Below are 20,767 nucleotides of genomic sequence, written 5' to 3'. Positions count from 1 at the left end.
CACGTCACGTTGCAGGTGTCAGAGATGTACGTCACTGCTGTCAAAGACAAGGTCACGCCTGTGGTCAGTGTGGCGTCTGACAGCATGTCGCCACCGCTGTGTGAAATCCTCAAGAATCTTTGCTACAGTCCAAAGTGCTGCACCGTCTACAAAGGGCTGCTGCAGACCAACGCGGTTTCCGCTCTCGCGGTGAGACAAACTGAATTTATTCGGGTCTTCAGATGTTGAGTTGTTCAAGTTTCAGATGATGAGATGGATTTGTTTCTCATCTGTTCCAGACCGTACTGATCATGGTGGGTCTGTTCAACATCGGACTCGGACCCGGACGAACTAGCGAACATCCTGACGATTTTGCTAGTTTGGGAACTGCTTACTGGCTGGGTGGTGTGGTACGTAATATTGTTGTGTTGATATTAGCGTGATAGCTTATTTATCTTCTTTAACATTGTTTTACTCAGCAGGACTTTCCCTGATGTTTTTGTAATTCTTTACCAAACAGACAAAGTTACCAGAACTTTTTCTAATATGAGCAGATTTTATAGACGGAGGACAATTTTTGCTTCTTTTCTTAGATTTTTTATTTTTTTTTTCATGAAATGCATCTGAATTTTACTGAGCTGTCTGCTGTCCTCTCTTCAGGACATCGTAGCTGGAATCACGTCACTTTTTGCCGACCGGTTCCCTTGTTTTTGCTTGGTAAGTGACGACTAACGGTCCTTTCAGACATGTTGGATGATGGCAGTTGGTCCTTTTTATGTAAAAATCTTTTGCCAATTTTAAAAGGTGCTACTGAGAAAACCTCATACAACCCCACCTCAAAAAAATCTGAACTAACCGTTTAACGTAAAACCAGCTAACAGCCGTGACTTTAACAGATAGATGGAGTCAGAAATGTTACACCTTCCATTTCTGAAAAGGGCTTAAGTCTAAAATCAAGGGAAACGTATGAAATAATGATGGAGTCTTTCCTGTCAGGTGGGCTTCGCCGTGCTCGTGAACGTACTCGGCTCCATGGTCGGCGTCGCTGGTATCGCGATGTTCGCCATAGACCTGGGAGACATGTCTGCTGCCAGGCTGTGTGACAGGAGCGCACACTGGTTCTACTTTATCAGATCTAATCCTGACAGATGCAGACAGGTGGCGCACATCCTCCAGGTGAGTCTGCTGTCTTTGCTGTATGAGGTATTTTTATTATTCTTACTGTCTCTCAAACCCATTTGTTCCTATTGATGACATAAATCTTTAAAAACGTGACTCTGTAAAACCTTAAAGCTTGACGTCCTGAGTCACACACAGCGTCTGTAACATCTCTGGATAAACTAGCAAAACTTTCACCTAAAAAGTTGTTTATTAACCTGATTTTTTCAATAAACCCTAAAACTAAACCCACAGGAGACGAAACGCCTGACTGTAACTTCAGACAGAGATGACTTTATATCTTTTTGTGGTCAGTTTACGAACATGTCCAGCTGCAACTAACAACAAACTGCCTGCAGATTTTCAGATCAGTTCTCAAATTGACCATCTTAATGTTACACTGGAAAATATGAGTGGTGTAGCGTCATGTCCCCCCTCACTGACTGACACAGTTCATTTGAAAAGGTGAATAATGGTTTACTCCCATCATGCCTCTGAACTAAATACTACTAAAATATATTGATAAGATGGACTAAGAAGGACTAAACAACAAAATATACTAAACTGTGTGCAAACGTGCTTATAAATATCAAATAAATGTATCTCATATTGTATGTGTGGCTTATTCGGACTAGTTTGTCTAATTTTCCAAACTGTAGAAATAAAATTCGCCTGTACTTTGCCACTTTTTGTTGTGTACTCAGAGTACAGGCTAAAACAGGTCAGAGCTCGCTGAAGTGTGTACTACTACAGGCAAAACACAAATACAGAAAGTTTTCAAGGAATCCCTTTTAAAAACGGTGGACGGTTTCATGTTGAAGAAAAGCCTCAGCTCTTTCTTAAACAGCTGTAGATTTTAGTTTCTGTAAACTAAAGTTACTGAAAGAGGAGTTTATAGTACATTTGTCGGGTAAACTGATTCAATCTGCTGATAGATTGAATTATTGATCTGTATATATTTAAGCAAATCGTTTCACAACAATGGTAACAAGTATTTTACCTGATCAAAAGTTCAAATCGCTGTGTTTGTATCCAACTCCAGCTACTTCATCAGGTTAAGGTTTGCGTCAGTGATGCTCTGTCAGTCTTTGTGACATCAGTTATTACATCACTGTAAAGCGGAGGGATACATGTGGTTAAAAGTCCTGGTGATGTCACGCGATACATCAGCACTCAGTTACTTTGTCTGAACTTGTTGTTGTTGACTTTGGATGCACAAATAAATTAATTGATTAAATCTTTAAATGGGATTTGTTGACACTGAATTTTTCCAACCTTGAACTTCAGTGTTAAACATGAAAACACAATCATACATAAACTAACTAACTAAACTAACTAGCAGTCTTAACTATGTGGTTTAACACTGACTTTGCCCACTTCTCAATGTAGGAATCTTAGTTTCATTGTTTTTCATTTCTTGTTTATGTCAGCGCATGTTGACAGCCATGGACATCACTATGATCGTCCTCGCCGTCCTCCAGCTGTGCGTCAGCATCAGCTTTGCCGCTCTCGGCATCATGGCTCTGATCAACAGGAGGAAGGACGAGGTATGAACCGAGACAGACACACATCACAAATCCAAGTCAGATAACTGTTGTAGTTGTATTCCTGCATCAGAGGGTGTTTGTTGTAGTAAAAGTACAGGTTTGTAGTTGGTGTACAGCAGTGGTTCCCAAGCAGGGGTCTGGGTCCCCCTTAGTGTGGCGCCAGAAATCACAAGGGGTCCTGAAAAATTCACATTTGCACATTCAACTAAAATCACAGTTTCAGGACTTGGCACCTTTTCCAAAGTCAGATTCAAGCACTTTTCAAGCATTTTCAAGCTTTTCCAGCACCTTCCAGCTGTGGTAAATGAAATATTTATATTCAAAAGGATTACTTCACCTCTTCATCACATTAAATCAGATGTTATTATTATGTATTTTGTGCATTTTCCTTAGTTGAAAATGAATTGAAAAAATGATTAATTGATGAATCAGTAATAATTAATAAGATATAAAATGCACATCTTTTCTCATTTCCCTTTTTTTCCTCTTTTTTTTCTTTTTGTTTGATTGGTAAAGTTCATATTGGGAATTAATCAATTATGATTAATCATAACCTTCTTATAGAATCTGTCTCAGAAAATATTTGATTTATTTTATTTCTTTATCTAAAAGGTTAACTAACTATTTCAGTCAGGCAGCATGGTATTATGAAAGTAATCTGATTACAGTTTCAAGCACTTTTCAAAATCCAAACACTTTTCAAACCTTGAAAACGTGAAAATTCAAATTTTTTTCAAGGTTTTCCAGCACCTGTACAAACTAGATAGATACCAGTGGGGGGGGGGGGGGTAACATCTGGATTACTGTTTGTATTGTTAGTACAACATGAGCGACACTGTTATGAGGTATAAAGTTGAACATATTAAATACATGTAGTATCTTTGCAGTGTTGTTACTGTATGAAAGTTTGTTGTGTGTCAGCAGGATGATGAAGATGTCGAGGTGTTGAAGGAAGTCATGAGTCCTGGAGCTTAAAATCAAATCATCCAAACACAAAGATGTGTGAGAATAAATAAACAACACACGTTCTTTTCTTTTTACATATATCAGCTGAAAATAATCAAAACTGCTTTCATGACAAAGATGTAATGTTAAAGAAGAACATCTCTTTGTAGTTCGGCACAATGTGATTGAAAATGTCTTCATTATAATCTTTTATATCAGCTTTTTAATGATGCTTTAAAGTGAACTTGGGTTGAATAAAGAGAGAAAAAATAGAGAAAGCTGTACATTTTTTTTAAGAATTAGTCCATTCACTTCATTAGGGAGGCAGATGTCTTAAAACAAAACTAACAGAAGACATGAGACGTTCAAAGAGGAAGTGATCCCAAAACAAGATGGTGGATGAACCAGTCCTATTCACCACGTCTCAAACTGTTATCACACAGCTAAGATGACATGTACAAAAAACTCATTCTGAAGAAGACAGTAGTTCTACTAAGATATAATATAGATTCATATTCCACTTATATTCCTGTTTACATTCTCAGATTATGGAAAAGTGGGCAGCCGTTTTGCTTCTTTGCATCAAAATAGATTTTTTTCTCCAGTGGTACTGAATTGTTCGACTGTTCCACTTTCATTCGTTTAACAACCTTCTTAAAGAACTTGGCGTCGTGATTTTTATGCACATTCAAAATAACATTTATAATATTGAAAGTAGAAGTGTTTCTTCCTCTGAACAGAAATGTGGGGCTTATTTTTTGTTCATGCATCTCTACCATAACTTTGCAAACTGTTGGCTGACTGTAAACAGGCAACAGGACGTGTTTGCAAACTGCTTTAAAAACCTTTCCTCTGTCACACACAGTTTCACTCTGTGCTCCAACAACAGCTGAGTTCAGCACATCACTCAACTTTCTCTTCTCCTGTAAAAGTGACATATGTTTTAGGAAAAATGCGAGATAATAGCTGGAGAGCGACTGATGTAGATTAGCTAGCTAACCAGATTGTGTTTTGCTAACATTAGCTAACTTAAAATGTGAATAAATAAGTTCTGCAGGTTCATCAGCAACATCTTTCAACCATCCTTAAAAATTTGTTTTGCTTCTCAAAGTTGAGCCTCGCACTTAACAAAGTACAGAAAACAGGGAAGGAGAAAACTGACCGAGGTACAAGTTGGCTCAAGTGTCATTGGACCACAGAGCATAAAGGGGCGGGACTTAAGAAAGGTCAATTGACCTTTGCATACATGTACAAAACTTGAATAAAAGCAGTGTGTCCCTCATGTCTTCATCAGAAACAAGAGTTAGAAGAGAAGATGTCACCTCCACGTCTGTGTGACTCTACAGCCAGCAGCCTTTACATTCATTCATTCATTCATTCATTCATTCATTCATTCATTCATTCATCTTTCAGGTTATAAAATATCAGAAAATAATGAAAGAATGAATTTATCTGACCGTCCAAAACCCAAAGATATTCAGTTTGCAAAGGAAGCACATAAAACAATAATCAATAAACAGTAAAAACTGAGAGAGAAAATGTTTAACACTTCTGCAAATTACTTTTGATTTATTAGTGATGACTGTAATTACAAATATTTATTTTTATTTTGACAATAGATTAAGTTTTTCAGCAATAATAACTTGTATATTGTGGGGAGAGATGCTGCAGCAGAGTTAAAGGTCATCAGTTTATGGCAATGATGCTTTTATTTTGGAGAAATCAAACCCTCAGGTGAAGGTATCACTGTTTCTGCTAACTGAACAAACAGGTTGTGTCGTGTGTTTTTGTGGTTCGTCTAACGTTCAGAACTCTGATTCCTCATTTGGTTGAGATTTTATTCCATCCTTTTTTTTGTGGTGTCTGTTCCTGAGACGATTATGAGGCAAACACAAGGAAGTACACGCTTTCTGGGAAACTGTACCCTCCTCCAGACTTTTATTTATTTATCTGTGACCCGTAAACATATTAAGTTTTTTATATTTGTAAAAGTGCATCATCAGGTATCACCTGCAGAAAAAGTTGGTTGATCTTCTGTGAGTTCAACTCTTCATTTTCAGGGGTGGAACTATTCAAATTACTGTAATTAAGTATTTTTTGGGGTACTTGCACTCTTATGAGTAGATTTTCAAGTCTGTACTTTTACTCGTACTTAAGTATGCATTGCAAGATGTAATCTACTTAGTTACTTTTAAAAGCATAGTTGAGTACTGAGTGCAATTTGAATTTATGTCCAAACCTTTTGTCTGTATTTTAGTTGCCAAAGTGAAAACAAAGAGACACAAACGGAAAATGAGGACGTCATTGACTGAGCATTAATCGATTACTTAGGGTTAAGAATTTAACCAATGTATTCATTGATATTTAATCAATAGTCTTGGCAGTAATTTGCACCTCATCTTTTGTTTGGTGGAGCCATTTGTTGAATTCTTCAAATGAGAAAAAGTTACCAAAATAAATAAAAAGGGGGAAAATGTGTTTAGTGTCTTATAAATCAATAATCATTAATGGATTATTAGATTTTTTAACTATTGGTTCAAGAAATTTGCAACCCTAGTTTGGAGAGGTGACTGTGACATCAACAGTGAAAAGTAACTAATACTCTGAGTAGTTTTTGTGCAAATACTTTGTACTTTTACTGAAGTATATTTTCAACACCAGGACTTTTACTTGTAATTGAGTAATATTATGTGTATATGTATATGTATACTGCTAATATGTAGCAGTACATGTACTTGAGTACAGATGTTCAGTTCTTCTGTGATGACACTGTTTGCCACTAGATGGCGTCCAATCTCTAAAATTCACAGGTGCTCAGATTACCTGAGTTCACGTCATGTGTCACGTTCACTGTTCAGTTATTTTGAACATTGAACAAACATCTCATTCCAAAGTTCGACTCTGTACGATATGAACACTGACTCAGTTCTTTTCATTTCACTGAGAACGAATATTTAATTTTGGGTTAAGAAATAATAAATGTCAGTGCAGCATTTACAATAAAAAACCTTTTCAGCCTTTAAACTTTGGTGGAGGTCCTGGGTGAAATGAAGGAGCGTTGGAGGAGGACATGTGGAGACGGACTCTGACAAAGCATGAAACAGGATGAAAGACAAATATTATTACAGGATTTGCAAGAACTCAGAAGGTGTGTGAAAATCATAAAGAACACTACTGGGTCATGACATCTTATTCATCCTTAGAAAATAAAACAAAGAAAACTAAAATGGATTTTATTTAAACTAACAGTCATTCAGTTGTGGCGGTTACAGCTGACTCTGTCTGATGACCTCACATATCGGCCTTTTCAACAGTTTCTGTCACATTTATATGTATTTACATCAGTTTGACCTCCAGCCGGATGTGTGGGATTCCTCTGGTAGGAAGCGAACGTGAGATTCTGGGCACTAAAAGAAAAACAAACCTTGAATGTGTTTTAATCACATGACAATGTAAGCTTTTATGATGAGTCATGCTTTTTGTTCAGAGCAGGTTTTATTCTTGGAGGCTGTAGATCTATAAATATCCAAACATGACAGCAGCACCTGTCTTATTTTAATGCAGCCTGCAATTTTCTGTTTCCATGACAAACGTACAGCAGGTGCCTTGAACAGACGTGTTGAATCCTGTTGAGTTCCTGTTGCACAGTTACGACACACAGAGCCACAGGTATGTCTGTGTGTTTCATGCACGATCAACCCTGAATGACGAGCTGCAAGACGTCGACGTAATCTGAATTTAAAGGTACAGCCTCCAGCGCCAGAACTCAGAACACGGGACTGGAAGCTAATATGACTCACAGTTTTGTTTGACAGTTTTAAACTAATTTTTTTGTGACACTTGCTTCAGCCATTTATTGCAGCCTAACCTGAATTCATTCCTTAACTATAACTGGTGACGCCTGTGTTTACCTGCTGTGTCCTGTCAACATGGCTGCTGTGGAAAAGGTTTGTCAGCTGATTAAACTCACCTGGATCCTTCAGCTATAAAAACTGGACACTGCTCACTTTCTACGGCAGCGTCCGCCCTGTTTTACTGTCTTTAAATCACGAGTAAATCTCAGTTTGAGACATTTTAAAGACATTTAACAACAACATGTACAACTGCATTTCCACTGCAGGAACTTTCCCACACGGAGTTTTAGAGGAACCAGAGTCTGATTAAAGTTATTTTGCATCCCGAAAGGTTCCTGCTTCAGGGGTGGTTCTCGCCAAAAGTACAGGAACTTTAGGGATGGTGCTCGCAATTCCTGTTACTCTGTTGAGTACCTGCAGCTTTTTATTTTTAATCTGCAGCTGCAAGGCAGTTTTGTGTTTTAGTTGTTGTGCGTCGACACGTCAGTGTGGAGTCACAGTGACCCCGTTTGCAACACAAGAAATCACAATCAGCAGCAGCATGACTTGAATCTTCTCTGTGCTTATGGTTGCTGCAGCAAAAATTATTACATCTGTCTGTCGCTTTATAAGTTGCCATGGTTTCTCTTCATTTCCCAAATCTTCACGGGTCTTTAGACTTTGGTGGAAACACAGAAGGAATCTTTTAGTTCCTTGGACAGCAGCTCCTCGGACTAAATCTCCTGCACTTAAGGTTGAAACACGGCTTAAGTTGATAATAATGATTTCTGATTTGTTTGCACCAGATAGGTGCTGAAAAGGGCAAAAGTCAACATTTGCCTGACCCTTATGAGCGGTTTCACAGAACAGCAAACAAAACTGCAACCAACCCGCCACAAACTGTCCGTCACACAGTTCAAAAGAAAACAAACAGTATTTGTCTCTCACTACTGACCACCGTTCAGATTTTTTCCATGATGCTCATTGGATGGGGTCTTCACCTCTTTCTTGATGTGTGCTGGTTTCCACTCAGGTGGGAGGTCTTGGTCTCGACAGGTCTGATTAGAGGTGTTAACCTGCTCTGTGAAAATCTGAATCTGTGGATGTAGAGCAGCACCAAACAGTCCGCTCTCTCAGAATGATGGCATTTTCAACCTTTGAATTTATTTCCAATAAATTTAAGAAGAAATATCAACATTAACTTCAGCATTGAGATGTTTCATCACAGGACAGAAATATAAATAAAGATTACAGCTCAAAAATTGTGTTTTAGTGAGCAGTACCTCTTTAATTCAGTATTGAAGGTTTCTGTTGAAGAAAGTTCTGCTCTCAGTGATATTTCTCCACATAAAACCTGATTAACTAACTCAGATATGGTTGAACAGCTGCTGGAGACGACATTGCCACCTTCTCGTCACGCTGTCTCTTCTCTAATCTTCTGCTTTGCTGAGTAACAGGGGAGAAACCAGCCAGAAGTTATTTTAGAAACTGCAGAGGTGGAGAAGGCAGAAGGCTTTGCATAGTTTCTTCTGTGTCATTGTTTGTTATTATATTACAAAACAGATATAAGAGTCACTGTTCAAAAGGCAAACGGTACGAAGAGGATCTGAAAGGAGCCTCGGGTTACATTTTGAAAACAAGAGCAGACCTGTGATGACATCTTTAAAACAGTAGAGAATTTTCTTTGATATGTAGTCAAAGTGCAGCACCAGCCTGTCGGGTCTTGCTCAGACTTTGGTATGTAAGGAGGGAGGACAGGGGGTCACAGTGTGATGAAGGGACCGAGAGGTGCCGAGTGAAAACACGCTGTAAAGATCACAAGTCAAGAGGACTGTGGCTTTTTTCACACATTCTTCATGGTTCTCACTTTACTTGATGTAGAAGCAAAATATTTTTCATTCCTAAAGTATCAACACCAGTCAGAAACTTTAAATTTTAATTAATTGATCGTTGGACTCACCTGGGCATAGACATATTATCATATAAAAACCAAAACAAAGGATGTAAAATGCTAAAATGCTCCGTAGATCTGAGGGGACAATTCTCTGTGGAGTCATCGCCATATTTTACACCTTTTCACATCAATAATAACAGAAGATGTGGTTTGATGACGCTGTGAAGCGGCGTGGGATCATGTGTTGTTTGATGTGTGCTGATGATCATGAGTTTAACAACCACCAACGCTGACGAAAAGCATGTGACATGACTCAGACAGAAATGGACGAGGTCTTATATTAAAGTTTTATTCATCTTACACGCTGACTTCCTGCGTCACTCTGACTTACGCAACATATCCTGTGATTTCCTGACACTTATAACAACTAGCAACTAGCTTGCAGTGACTAGCAGGAAATGCACTGTTACCTTAAATAACTTATGGATTTTCCTGTGTTTGAATATTGTTGGAAACATTTAGGAAAATGCATGTGCACAAATCAACAAAGCATATAAGATATATCTAGTGTTTTTACACATTTTAATGCAGAAATGTTCCATATCATAGCTTTAATTTTAGAATAAGGGAACACTTGTCAGATGATGCACATTTTGTGGAAAGCTTTTCCAGTGGTAGCTGGTTTGAGTTGTTCTTTGAGCAGTGCTTTCTGAGGTGTGAATCCAGGGATGAACACGTGCAGCTGATCTCTTTTCCAGTACAAACCAGGGTGCAAAAACATTTTTGTTCACCAGCAAAACAGCTAATGCAAAGTTTACCAGCCACTACACAGATTACCATTGTTTTCTGGTTAATGAGTGAAGCACATCTTCCAGCCACTTTGCATGTTTTGATAGCATTTGGCTAATGGTTGGTGCTAACTTTGTGCCATATGGAAATGTTCCAAGATTATAAAATACAACCAATAAAACAATTATGGAGACAACATTTTGATGTAAAACAATCAGTGGCGTTGGACTTAAGGAAAAGGAGACTGAGGTTAAGGACCCTCGTGTTACGAGGGCTCATAAAGATACTACAGTGAACAGCTGTGGATTTGGGGAGGGGCCTGTGGATAATGCCTGTGAGGCATGTTCTGAGAATGTTCTGAGAATGTTCTGTCATTCTCCTGCAAACAATCATCTGTACTCCAGCAAGCTGTTCAAGGTGAATCGGTTTGGATGCAGGCTGCAGGAGTTGACCCACAAAGAAGTCGTTCAAAAAACATCAACTGTACATGAGAGAAAGTCATTAACTGACTCATTTCACTGAGTTTTCTTTGAAGTCTTCTTCACTTCGTTCAGCATCAACAGACTATTTCAGGTTCCTCATGATGGAAACCCAACATATCTCTTTCCTGATCTTAAAGTGAGCTGCATTTAGAGCCCTGAGCAGATGATGCAGAAGCCCCTCCCACTCCCCCATGTGACCCGCACCAATCTGATTAAAATGTGACCACTTTTTTTTTTTTTTTAACTAAAATGACTGCTATTTCCATTGAGACTGAATTAAGGCAGAGTTGAGGGTTTCACTTAGGTGACGTGAGGCAGTACAATGTATTCCTGCAAGGCGGGCGAATCTTTTCGTTGCCACGTGATGTTTTTCTGCGTTCCTGAGATCACCTGACGCGCCGCGCTCAATGCAGGGCTGTGTGGCCAAATCATATTTATGGAAGAAGTAATTCTGGTCTGATTAAAAGCATCACTTCTCCTATTCCAACAGTTTTGTGTCAGCTGCCCCTTTAACCCACCTGGACGTGGACAGAAAACGGACTGTAGCAGCTTTTACATGCAAGGAAAAGAACGCTGAAGGATCTTTTATATATAAGACTCTTTTAGCTCTAACATATTTTATCTCTAATAAAAAGTCTTATTTAGACTCACAATTTAGTTGCATAAATTTTGATACCTAGCGGTTAAAATCCTCATTGGCTCATTTGTTGTGCTACTGATTATTTTCATATTTTTTTGTGTCTTTATGTTAACTTTTTCTATATGTTGCTTCATTTAAACAAGTCTTGGTGTTGTGCATTATTCTCCTTATGGATTCCCTCAAGGTCAAGGTCAAGGTCAAGGTGTAAAATCGTGGAAATTTCAAACTTAAGCATTTTTATTTACTCTAACTGATCCCACAGCGTCATTTCCTGTTTTATTTTGTAGTTTTCTCCTGCCTTCTTGTTTGTGTGACTGTGCTTCCTGTCTTTGTCAGGGAACAACAGATAAAAACAGCATCTTGGAAAACTTGTGGATTTACAGTTACGTTTATTTATGTTCACTGTCCCTGTTAAATAAAACAATTAAATACATAAATAAATAAAAGGCCAGTGTGTAGGATTTAATGAGATCTACCACCCTCACCCTCCCCTTCCAGATGACCAGATCCCAACAAACAATGAGGGTCATGTTACCAATGCTGAGAGGTATTCTATAATTTTGATATTAAAAAATAAATATTTCTTCTCCCCTACACGCTTTAGAGTGGAACATCTCTATATTTTGCCCTCTGGCTGATTCAGCAGCACAAAACAGACAGTCTTTGTTGCAGCTGTATTTCCTTGTCTTTGTTTCCATCATATTCAATCTAAATCTGCATCGCCTGTGACTTTGTAGTGACTTGCAGTCGTCTCCATTGGACGTATGGCGGCGAAAACAGTGACAGGTTGACCTGCACTTGACCCGTGTGTGCGGTTTGACCGACATCAAACTCGACAGCCGTCCCTGTTTTCCTTACAGCAGATTTTAGAAAAGTTTCTGTCCTGCAGGGGTTTGACTTTTGAAAACTAGAGCTAATCAGAATGTAGGACATTGTCTTAATAAATGGGACAAAGGACAAGGGATAAAAATGCTGCGTAGTCCCACATGGTCACCCCACTGGTAGAGGAACATATGGTGGTGCTGAAAATCTGTCGAGTGTTTAGTTTGTCTCTTCTGGGCTACAGTAGAAACTTGGCAGGAAGGATGCAACAATCATTATTTTTAGGTGATTATACACAAATGGAAACATGCTAATATGTATTATATTCCATTTTTGTCATATTCTACCAATAATTCTCCATAAATCTCACACACTGGACCTTTAATCCATCCATATTATTCTAGCTGTTTGTCAGTGTCGATCACTTTCATTTTCTGTTGGTTTTTTCTCAGAGTTGCTGATGAAGCAGTGTGCGGCACTCGGCTCACTGAGCATTGATGTCACTGGGTCACTCGCCAGTGGAAATTTGGAGAGCGCTCGTGAGAGATTTGCTTCGTTAAGAAGCAAAGGGAAATTTAAATCCCCCCCCCCCCCCCCGTCTCAGTCTGGTTCCACTGGCAAACAGGTATCCAGACAACAAAGTCTGTCTCCCCTACAAACCAGGTTTGGTAACTGGACTATTTTTTTTCCCGGCATCAAAAAGTCTGAGCCCCCCAGAATTTACGACAGCGTTCCTCCTGTTATTACTAGAATTTCCTTTATAACTTATTCTGGCACGAGCTGAAATCCCATCTTTCCTTTGGCTTCCTGTATCCCTCTTTAACTGGAGGAAGTCAGACTATCACAGTCGGGTTTCTCTTTTCTTTCTGTTCTGGACTTTCTGTGAGTTTTTTAATCTCTTTGGAGGCTTTATTGCTTTTGATAAAAGGCTGTATAAATAAATTACCTTGAACATGAGCACACACAGGAATAAATACAGATATGGAAAGGACTTTGGCACCAGACCACAGTTTCCCAGCCTTTTTGGCTCCACACCCTCATAAACAAGAACTCGTGACTCCTTGTTAAAGGTTACAGGACATATTTCAGACAAAGATTGAGTGTAACCTTCTCGGAGTCGTTTTGTTATGTTTTGATTATTTTCTAAAGGCCTGAAGAAGTAAAAGTACACAGAATTACATATGAAAAGAACAAAAACAACAGAGAAATGTCTCTTTGTCGACCTGTTACCTGTTGTGTGGCCCCTCAGATCTGTTCGGGGCTGCAGACCCCCAGGCGTCAAAACATTGTGAAATTTAATCAAAATCTTTATATTCAGACTTAAAACCTACCTCTTCTTGATTAAGAATGGTTTATGGATATAAATCTTATTTATTTTTGTTTTATTTTATTAATTGTATTCAATTTAACAGTTTTATTTCAGTCCTTTTTATCTTTTTTATCAGTTTTATTTAGACTTTTTTACTCTATTTTATCTTGTTCTTAGTCTAGATTTTATTTAACTGTTATTAATATTGTATTTAAATCTATTTTAATGTTGTGAACAGTTGTATTTTTTGTTTTTGCTCCCTATGTGTAATAGAGTATTATTCTCTTACAGTCTTCTACGTTCTGGTTGGTTTGTCTGTCATCTGTTAAGCACTTTGAAAAGCTTTAACCTGAATGAAACCTGCTTTACAAATAAAGTTTGATTGATTGTGAGGTAAAGAGCAGGTTCATGATCTTCTGAAAGTTACAAAATAATCAGCACAAGTGGTTTCATTGCTTGTTATTAGTACATCGTGTTTACAGTCAAAAACTTAATCAGTTTACAGTAAAAATGGAAATTATTCGTCACACTGCGAGGAAGCTGGATTTGCAAGATCACAAGATCACACATCCATCCTGCAAGGCTTCAGGTGATCGTTTGTATCTGCATCAGAAGCGGTGCAGCCAATCAGCATCCTAGGAGGGCGGGGTGTGACAAAAACGAGAAGCGTCCATGAAAGCAACTCTATTACTCTGTCTGCAAAACAGAGCATTAAGTGACTGACCAGAGGTGGAGACAAGAAACTCAAGCTGAAACAGTCTGCAGTTCTTCTTTAACGCCAACAACATCACTGTGACATCACTGTGACATCACTGTGTGTAGGAAGAACAACACTCACTGGTCATACACAGAAAATGTGGCTATTTTCCCTCTAAGTTAATATAAGACTTAGGAAGTCAAGATAGGATCTGAAAGTCAGGAAGTTTGTGAGATACGACCTTTGACCTTTATATAAAAGATCAAATCTCCATACAGGGATCAGGTGAATCTAGGTTTATATGTTACTATGACTCAGTTTATATATATATTATCACTGTATTATACAATGACATGCGTGTTGATCCACAGACTTTAGTAACTTTACTCAGAATTTCCTTCGTTTTATGTCCAAATCCAAGAAATCTCAGTAAAAATACGTCCATGAAATTCAAATATCTTTGACCCACTTGTTTTCTTTTGCACTTGTTCATTCCAGCTGAGGCACTTGACCCGCCGCTGTGATGTAGTGCAGGGTCATGAGTCTTTACATGCCGAAGATAGAAAAGCCACAACCACGTAATTATAGAGGACTATGGGTGTTTCCAAACCGGCTAACCATAATATCCTTTTTCTCTTTTCTTACTCAGCTCAGTTAAGTTTCTCCACAGAACTGTACGGCGCGTCGCTCAGTCGCACCTCAGTGGGGTGGAAACTGTTGGCTGATTGGACTTGAAGGTGATGAAGAAGCTGGAGGCAACTGGCCGCCGTCTCCAGGTTGAAAAAAGCCCAACACATCCTGGTCTGTTCTGTTCTGTTCTTCCTCCATCATGTCAGTTTGGTGTTCAGTGATTTCCTGTTTAGTTTATTCTGCATTACCTTAATTAACCTGGCAGAAACCACATTTTGTTACATTTGTAAGTAAATAAAATAATTTTCCTTTTGTTTATTCCTGCTGTGTTTCTCTGCTGTGTGTCTTAATAACACAGAACACAGTGGACATGACTGAGTGAATGTTTTACTGGACAGTAAGAGAGACAACATTTACTGTTCTGGTCCACAGGAAGTCTCTCTGCTCCTGATTCTGGCCCTTCTGTGGACAAGGACCTTTTCCTTCAGCAGGCAATAACCTATTAAAGACAAAGGTACGATGACAACACTTACCTTCAGGTTCCCCTATTTAGCATTTATTAGAAGTATGTGAATATCTAAAGGAGAAATATGTAATATTTTTTGCTGTACTGAATCATAAAATGATGTCATCAGAGATTAAGGAAACTTCTTAACTTGAAAAAACAACAATTCTGTAGTAAGTATGAAAAACTTTGACGTTTCCATTCTGGTGTGGAACCATTTTATTTGTCTGCTTCACATTTATTTACTTTATATTCACTTTAGCTAATATTAATAGTAAATGTTTGCAGAATGAAAACAACTGGCTTCAATATTTTGAATTTGGACTGCATTTTTTAATGCTAGGATGTTACATATTTCACCTTTAATAAATGGTTTATAACACATTATAATGTTGTCATAAGCACATTGCTAATTGTGTTCATTAATGTGGTTGTCAACAACTAACTCACCAACTAAAACTTTGGACATTAGTGGATGATAATTAATCACAATAAAGTAAAACACAGTTATAATACTAAATGTCCTCATAGGAGGATTACTGCACATTAATAAAGACCTGTCATAATTATTTTCATGGTTGATTAATTATTCGATTATTTTCTTGATTAATTGATTATGGTAAAAAATGTCAGTGTTTCCGTATGATGACGTCCTGAAATGTCTTGTTTTATTCACAACCCAAAGATATTCAGTTTTACTGTCACAGAAGAGTAAAGATGCAAAAAAACAAAATCTGGAATCAGAGAATTTTCACTTCTTAAAAAATTAGTCAAATGATGAAGCGATCATCAAAAGAGTTGCTGATTAATTTGGTAATTGATTAATAATCAATAAATCATTGGAGTTCTAGTCATAATATCACTTTATTTTATGTACATTACAGTATCGTGTGTTATGAACCTTTCATTAAAGGTTAATGCAGAGCTTATGAATGTTAAAAGTTACCTGTAGAACTTTGCTGCTATAATTCATCGACGTGAAACAAAAAGAGCTTAAAAATATGTTGTTCTTTCTTTTGTTTCAGGGTTCAGTTAGTGTGGAACTTATGTAGATTTAGTCTAATTTTAGTTTCAGCAAATATCAATTTGTGTTTTATATCAACCAGACAAACTGCAGGTCAAACACAAAAACATACAAACAAATGATGTATGAGTTTATCTAGAAGATTTTATTTAAAAGATTTGGAAGATTTATTACATTCGTTACTTTGGTGTTTCAACAGGACTTTGAATCTGAGACACTGAAAAACAAAGTATGGAAAAAAAAAGACATAATACCAATAATTTTACAGGAAACAGGGGGCCTCTTTTGGTGACATAATAAAATATTCAAAATGTAATAAATGTATTAAAATGAAGTAATGACACATAAACAATATACAAACAAAGAAGAAAAACAGATTACTGGACACAATCTAAACAGGTCAGTGGTTTACAAACTCTGTCTGCAGAGTCAGTATATGTGTTTTCGTAGTGTCAGTACCACGGATACCAAGGACCTCATCTGAAACAACCACACAGGTAAAGATGTGACAGGAAGGCAGGCAGGACACTGAATACAAACAAAGTGTTGCCGTCAATACGCCTCGGCATGTTCGTGGCGGAGTGTGCAAATAAAGTTTCATGGACGCCGACACACTACAGCAAAAACAGTTTGAGGCCTTGTCTCTTGTGCTTTGTTTGTTTGTGCAGTGAGAAGGTTCACTGTTTAAAGTGAAGACGAAGGCTTCAGAGCGTCTCTGTAAACGTCTGGAGACATTTTCTCTCATGGCTTTGGTAAATACGTCCTCATCAGGGCGAGGTCACCACTTATCTCTACCACCAAAACATAATCTCTGTATGACAGCCGGATTCTAAATCAGCAACTTTCCCAGCATCAACAACAGTTCAGAGCTTATATGCAAATTTCTCTGCATCTGCCAACTTGCAGCTTATTACGTCACAAGAGTTGTGAGTTTCATAACAAAAAGAGACACTGGACTGTAGTACAGCCTAAACAACAGGCTAAGCTTTTCCATCTGCTCTGAAAAATAAGCAAAGCACAGGTGCATGTGATCAAAAAGGTCATTATTGTTAGTTAAAGAATCCAGTTTATGTTACGTTATTGCAGACGTCTGTTTACATGACATCTATTGCAAATCTGTCCGTCCTGGAAGAGTGATCGCTCCCGTTTCTCTTGCTTTTTGTCCCCATTAAAGATTTTTCAGGCAGCTTTTCCTTGTCTCAATCCTTGTCTCGACTGCAAATGAAACGTCAGCATCATGCTCGTGTGATGACATCACTCACGCCTAATTGACGCATCTGCCTACATAGGATACATCTTGTCTGCACGTTTTGAGGCTTCCTCAGAAAATGAGCAAACTTCCTGTGAAATTTTCTCTCGATGTGTCAACATTCCTCATCTATATTTCCTTCCACACGATGCATATGATTGTGGCATAAACATGGCAGTGAGCAAAAGAGAGTGGCGGTAGCTGCGCTCAGAGCAGCCAGGAGAGTTTAGTTGTCTAGTGGCAGTAAATGTACAGTTTACCCATGAATCAACACTGCAGAAGAAGTTCAACAAGTCTCTGTCTTGCTTGTCAGCTGCTGGTTAAAGTGAGGGAAGCTTCTGTGGGATAACAAATTAAAGCAAAGTGAGCTGCTCTGATGTAGATAAAAATGTGTATTCAGTGCGTCTTTATGGGGCGCCAGCCTCACATTTACACGTGTATTGTTGGAAAAATAGACTTAAAGTCTAAATAAAGCCTTCAAGGTGGAGAAGCAGCTGAGATGTGTTGCATGAGTGCATGAAAAATGTCTGTCTCGCTTGTGGTGAGACAAGTTTTAAGGATGAAGGTTGTCAGTATTCTGCACAGACTGTAAATTTGTGACTTGTTATACTGGGCTACCTGAATAAATTTGACTTGACTTTACTTGATACACTCCCACGTTTGCAAGAAAACAGCAAACATTCTTAGAAAAAGGGAATAATTTAGTTTAAAAAAAAAGAAGAAAGTTAGAGAAGTGAATTTAAGGCACATACTGTATGATATTTCACTGTTAAGGTCAGAAAGAGAGGCAGCAATAGACTGTGATTATCAACTTCAGGCAGAGTGAACGCAGACATAGAGGTTTTTGTGCTCCTCCCAGTAGTGGAGCTCGTCTGTGAAGCTCCAGGCGCAGGCCAGGTCTTTGCTGGTTTTGACCGCATGGACCACGCATTCGCCGGGCAACCTCTCAAAGAGGAACTCCGCTACACTCACCACCGTGAGTTTCTTCTGAGTCTGGATCAGCTGCTGGATGTGATTCTTATCCACGGGCTCGGCCGAGGAGCTGTAGGACACCCAGACGTTGAGTTTCTCATCCGATGTAGGGACCTGGAAGCGGCTCTTCCCTGTCGGGCAGTGGAATTCCTTCTTGTTGGCAAACAGGCCTGACGGGGACCTGAACACACGCACAGACCAGCCCACCCAGTCAAACTTCTTCTTTAATTTCTCGATGATAGCATCAGCTAGCTGCTGGTTGGTTAAGTCCGAGTGGTCTCTCACCAGTCGACGGATATCCTGCTCAGCTTGTTTGGGGTAGCTGACAATGCAGTCTTCGATGACGGCGTTCATTTTCTCCTGGACAACTTTCATCTTCTCGCCCCAGTCCTTCAGAAGAGTGTCCTCCTCATCATATCCCTTCAGAGCGGCGTGGCCCAGCAGCGCGATGATCCCGATACAGAAGAGCTTCTTCAGCCTGGCGCAGAAGTCCTCCACCGGCCGGCGACTTTTCTCCTCGTAGTTCAGGGTGATCTCAAGCACAGATTCCCCAGACAAGTTATCTCCGGTCACGGCGTTGTAGAGGCTGTGAAGGTTTTTGTCACCGCCGGTGTTGCTAAAATGATCCAGGAAAGTCTTCTTCTTGACCTCCCGATATCTGGGCTTGGCGTTGAGGATGTCCATATACTTCCTGAACTGGTTGGTGATGTTCTCCTCCAGTGGGAAATACACAGCATCAATTCCACTCTTCTTGATCTCATCGTTGATCTTCTGAATCTCCTCGGAGACGACCTCCAGGCGGTCTCGCACCTTCTGAAACTGCTCCTTCATGTATACAGCCTCTTTGCTTTCCACGTTGTCCAGAGCCAGTTTGACAATCGGAGCGGCGATGGAGAAAACCGGGAAGAGGTCACCGGCGATACTGGCCACCACTTCGGCTCCCTGCTCGAACACCTCCATCACTGTCTCCACCATGTCCTTCTTCTCCGCTACAAGCTTCTGTAGCGGGTTTTCCATCTTTGCTGTTGTCTCTGAGACTGATTCTAAAAAGAGAAGAATATGGTTGGAAAATTTAGAACTGGTCTTGTTGTGCTTTTTAAAGGGATAGTTTGGCTTATTTAAAGTAGAATTGTGTGATAATCACTGTGTTGCCTACAGTTAGTGTGTGAAATGTCTGAAAAGTCTCACATAGTCTCAATATGCAACATACAAGATTTGAGCTTGTATTGTTAACCAAGTGTAACCATGATGTTGATGCAGTAACAGTTGCTTTTCAGGCTGTACTGGGTAACATTAGGTTTCCTAAACTACACAACATTTGGATTGTTAACTGTTAACATAAAAGAAGGCCTCACCAGCAACGACCAGCCAGTCAATGATAATATAAGAGTGAACACCACAATAATATTCTTCTGTACTCATATTGGTAAATAAATGTTTTGCAATGTGAATAATAAATGCTGGACTTTGCTTTTAAAAGACATTTTAAGGACGATTGCAAGTGACAAAGCATTTTTTTATTATTTTTCCAGGGACCCCAGTCAAGGGGTCTTGGACCCCCAAGAGCTCCCGTATGTACTGCTGTGGATGGGGTCAGCAACAAAAAATAATTTAGCCAAATAAAAAACAATATGAGTTTAAATGAACGCTATATAACCTTAACATCAGACAGCCTTTTCCAATGGGAAACCGCCGTTATGTAATCCACATGTCCCTCTGTCCAAACCAACCAAACTCTGTTGGCAGAATCAGTAATTTTACATCACAAGAACACCAGAGTTTCTTGTCTGCTGCTGCCTGGAGCTGTTTGTTTGTTAATGTGTGACTTTGGTGAATCTGAACTAACTTTTTAAAACACCAAAGTCAAACAGTCGCTCAAACAAACAAAGCAGATTGAGGCTACGGGAGATCAGAAACTCCTCTGTTGCTGATTACGCCTGTGTAGTTTGGTTGGTCTGAAGAGAGCAATATTTGGCTTGTATAAGTATAAGTATGGCTTGAAAAAGGCTGTTTGACAAGAAGGTAAGACAGTGAAAATATCCTAAATATATTTTGTACACAGCTCTGGTATTGATGTTTTCAGTTGGAAGTGACTAAAATACTTTTTATTGTAATGCACTGCTTAACTCCAGTGCTAGTACTCCTCTCTGTGGGCGTGTAGGTAATACACACAATGAGTACCTCATACAACCCTACGTCCAATCATCCAAACTATCCCTTTAAGCGAGTAAATCTCTTTGAAGAACAAAGTAAAAAACAGACTGAGGTAAAAATCTTCACACAAATGCTTCA

General features: G+C 38.9%; 2 protein-coding genes across 2 annotated transcripts; one reads left to right on the top strand and one right to left on the bottom strand.

Annotated features, from left to right (window-relative positions):
- Positions 1-3,659, top strand: LOC146322258 (uncharacterized). Its single transcript, XM_084727694.1, has 6 exons — positions 1-189; positions 279-389; positions 640-696; positions 976-1,155; positions 2,568-2,684; positions 3,606-3,659. Exons 1-6 carry the CDS (start codon positions 25-27, stop codon positions 3,657-3,659), a joined length of 684 nt encoding a protein of 227 aa, XP_084583820.1. The 5' UTR covers positions 1-24.
- A 14,653-nt stretch (positions 3,660-18,312) lies between these two features.
- Positions 18,313-19,551, bottom strand: rpz4 (rapunzel 4). The gene has a single exon (XM_084727677.1). The coding sequence runs from the start codon at positions 19,490-19,492 to the stop codon at positions 18,317-18,319; it is 1,176 nt and encodes a 391-aa protein (XP_084583803.1). The 5' UTR covers positions 19,493-19,551; the 3' UTR covers positions 18,313-18,316.
- Between the last annotated feature and the right edge of the window lie 1,216 nt (positions 19,552-20,767).

This window comes from Lutjanus erythropterus, chromosome 9 (genome assembly GCF_056507025.1).
Source record: "Lutjanus erythropterus isolate fLutEry1 chromosome 9, fLutEry1.hap2, whole genome shotgun sequence".
NCBI classification, from domain to species: domain Eukaryota; kingdom Metazoa; phylum Chordata; class Actinopteri; order Lutjaniformes; family Lutjanidae; genus Lutjanus; species Lutjanus erythropterus.
This window is presented reverse-complemented; position numbering and strand designations above follow the sequence as displayed.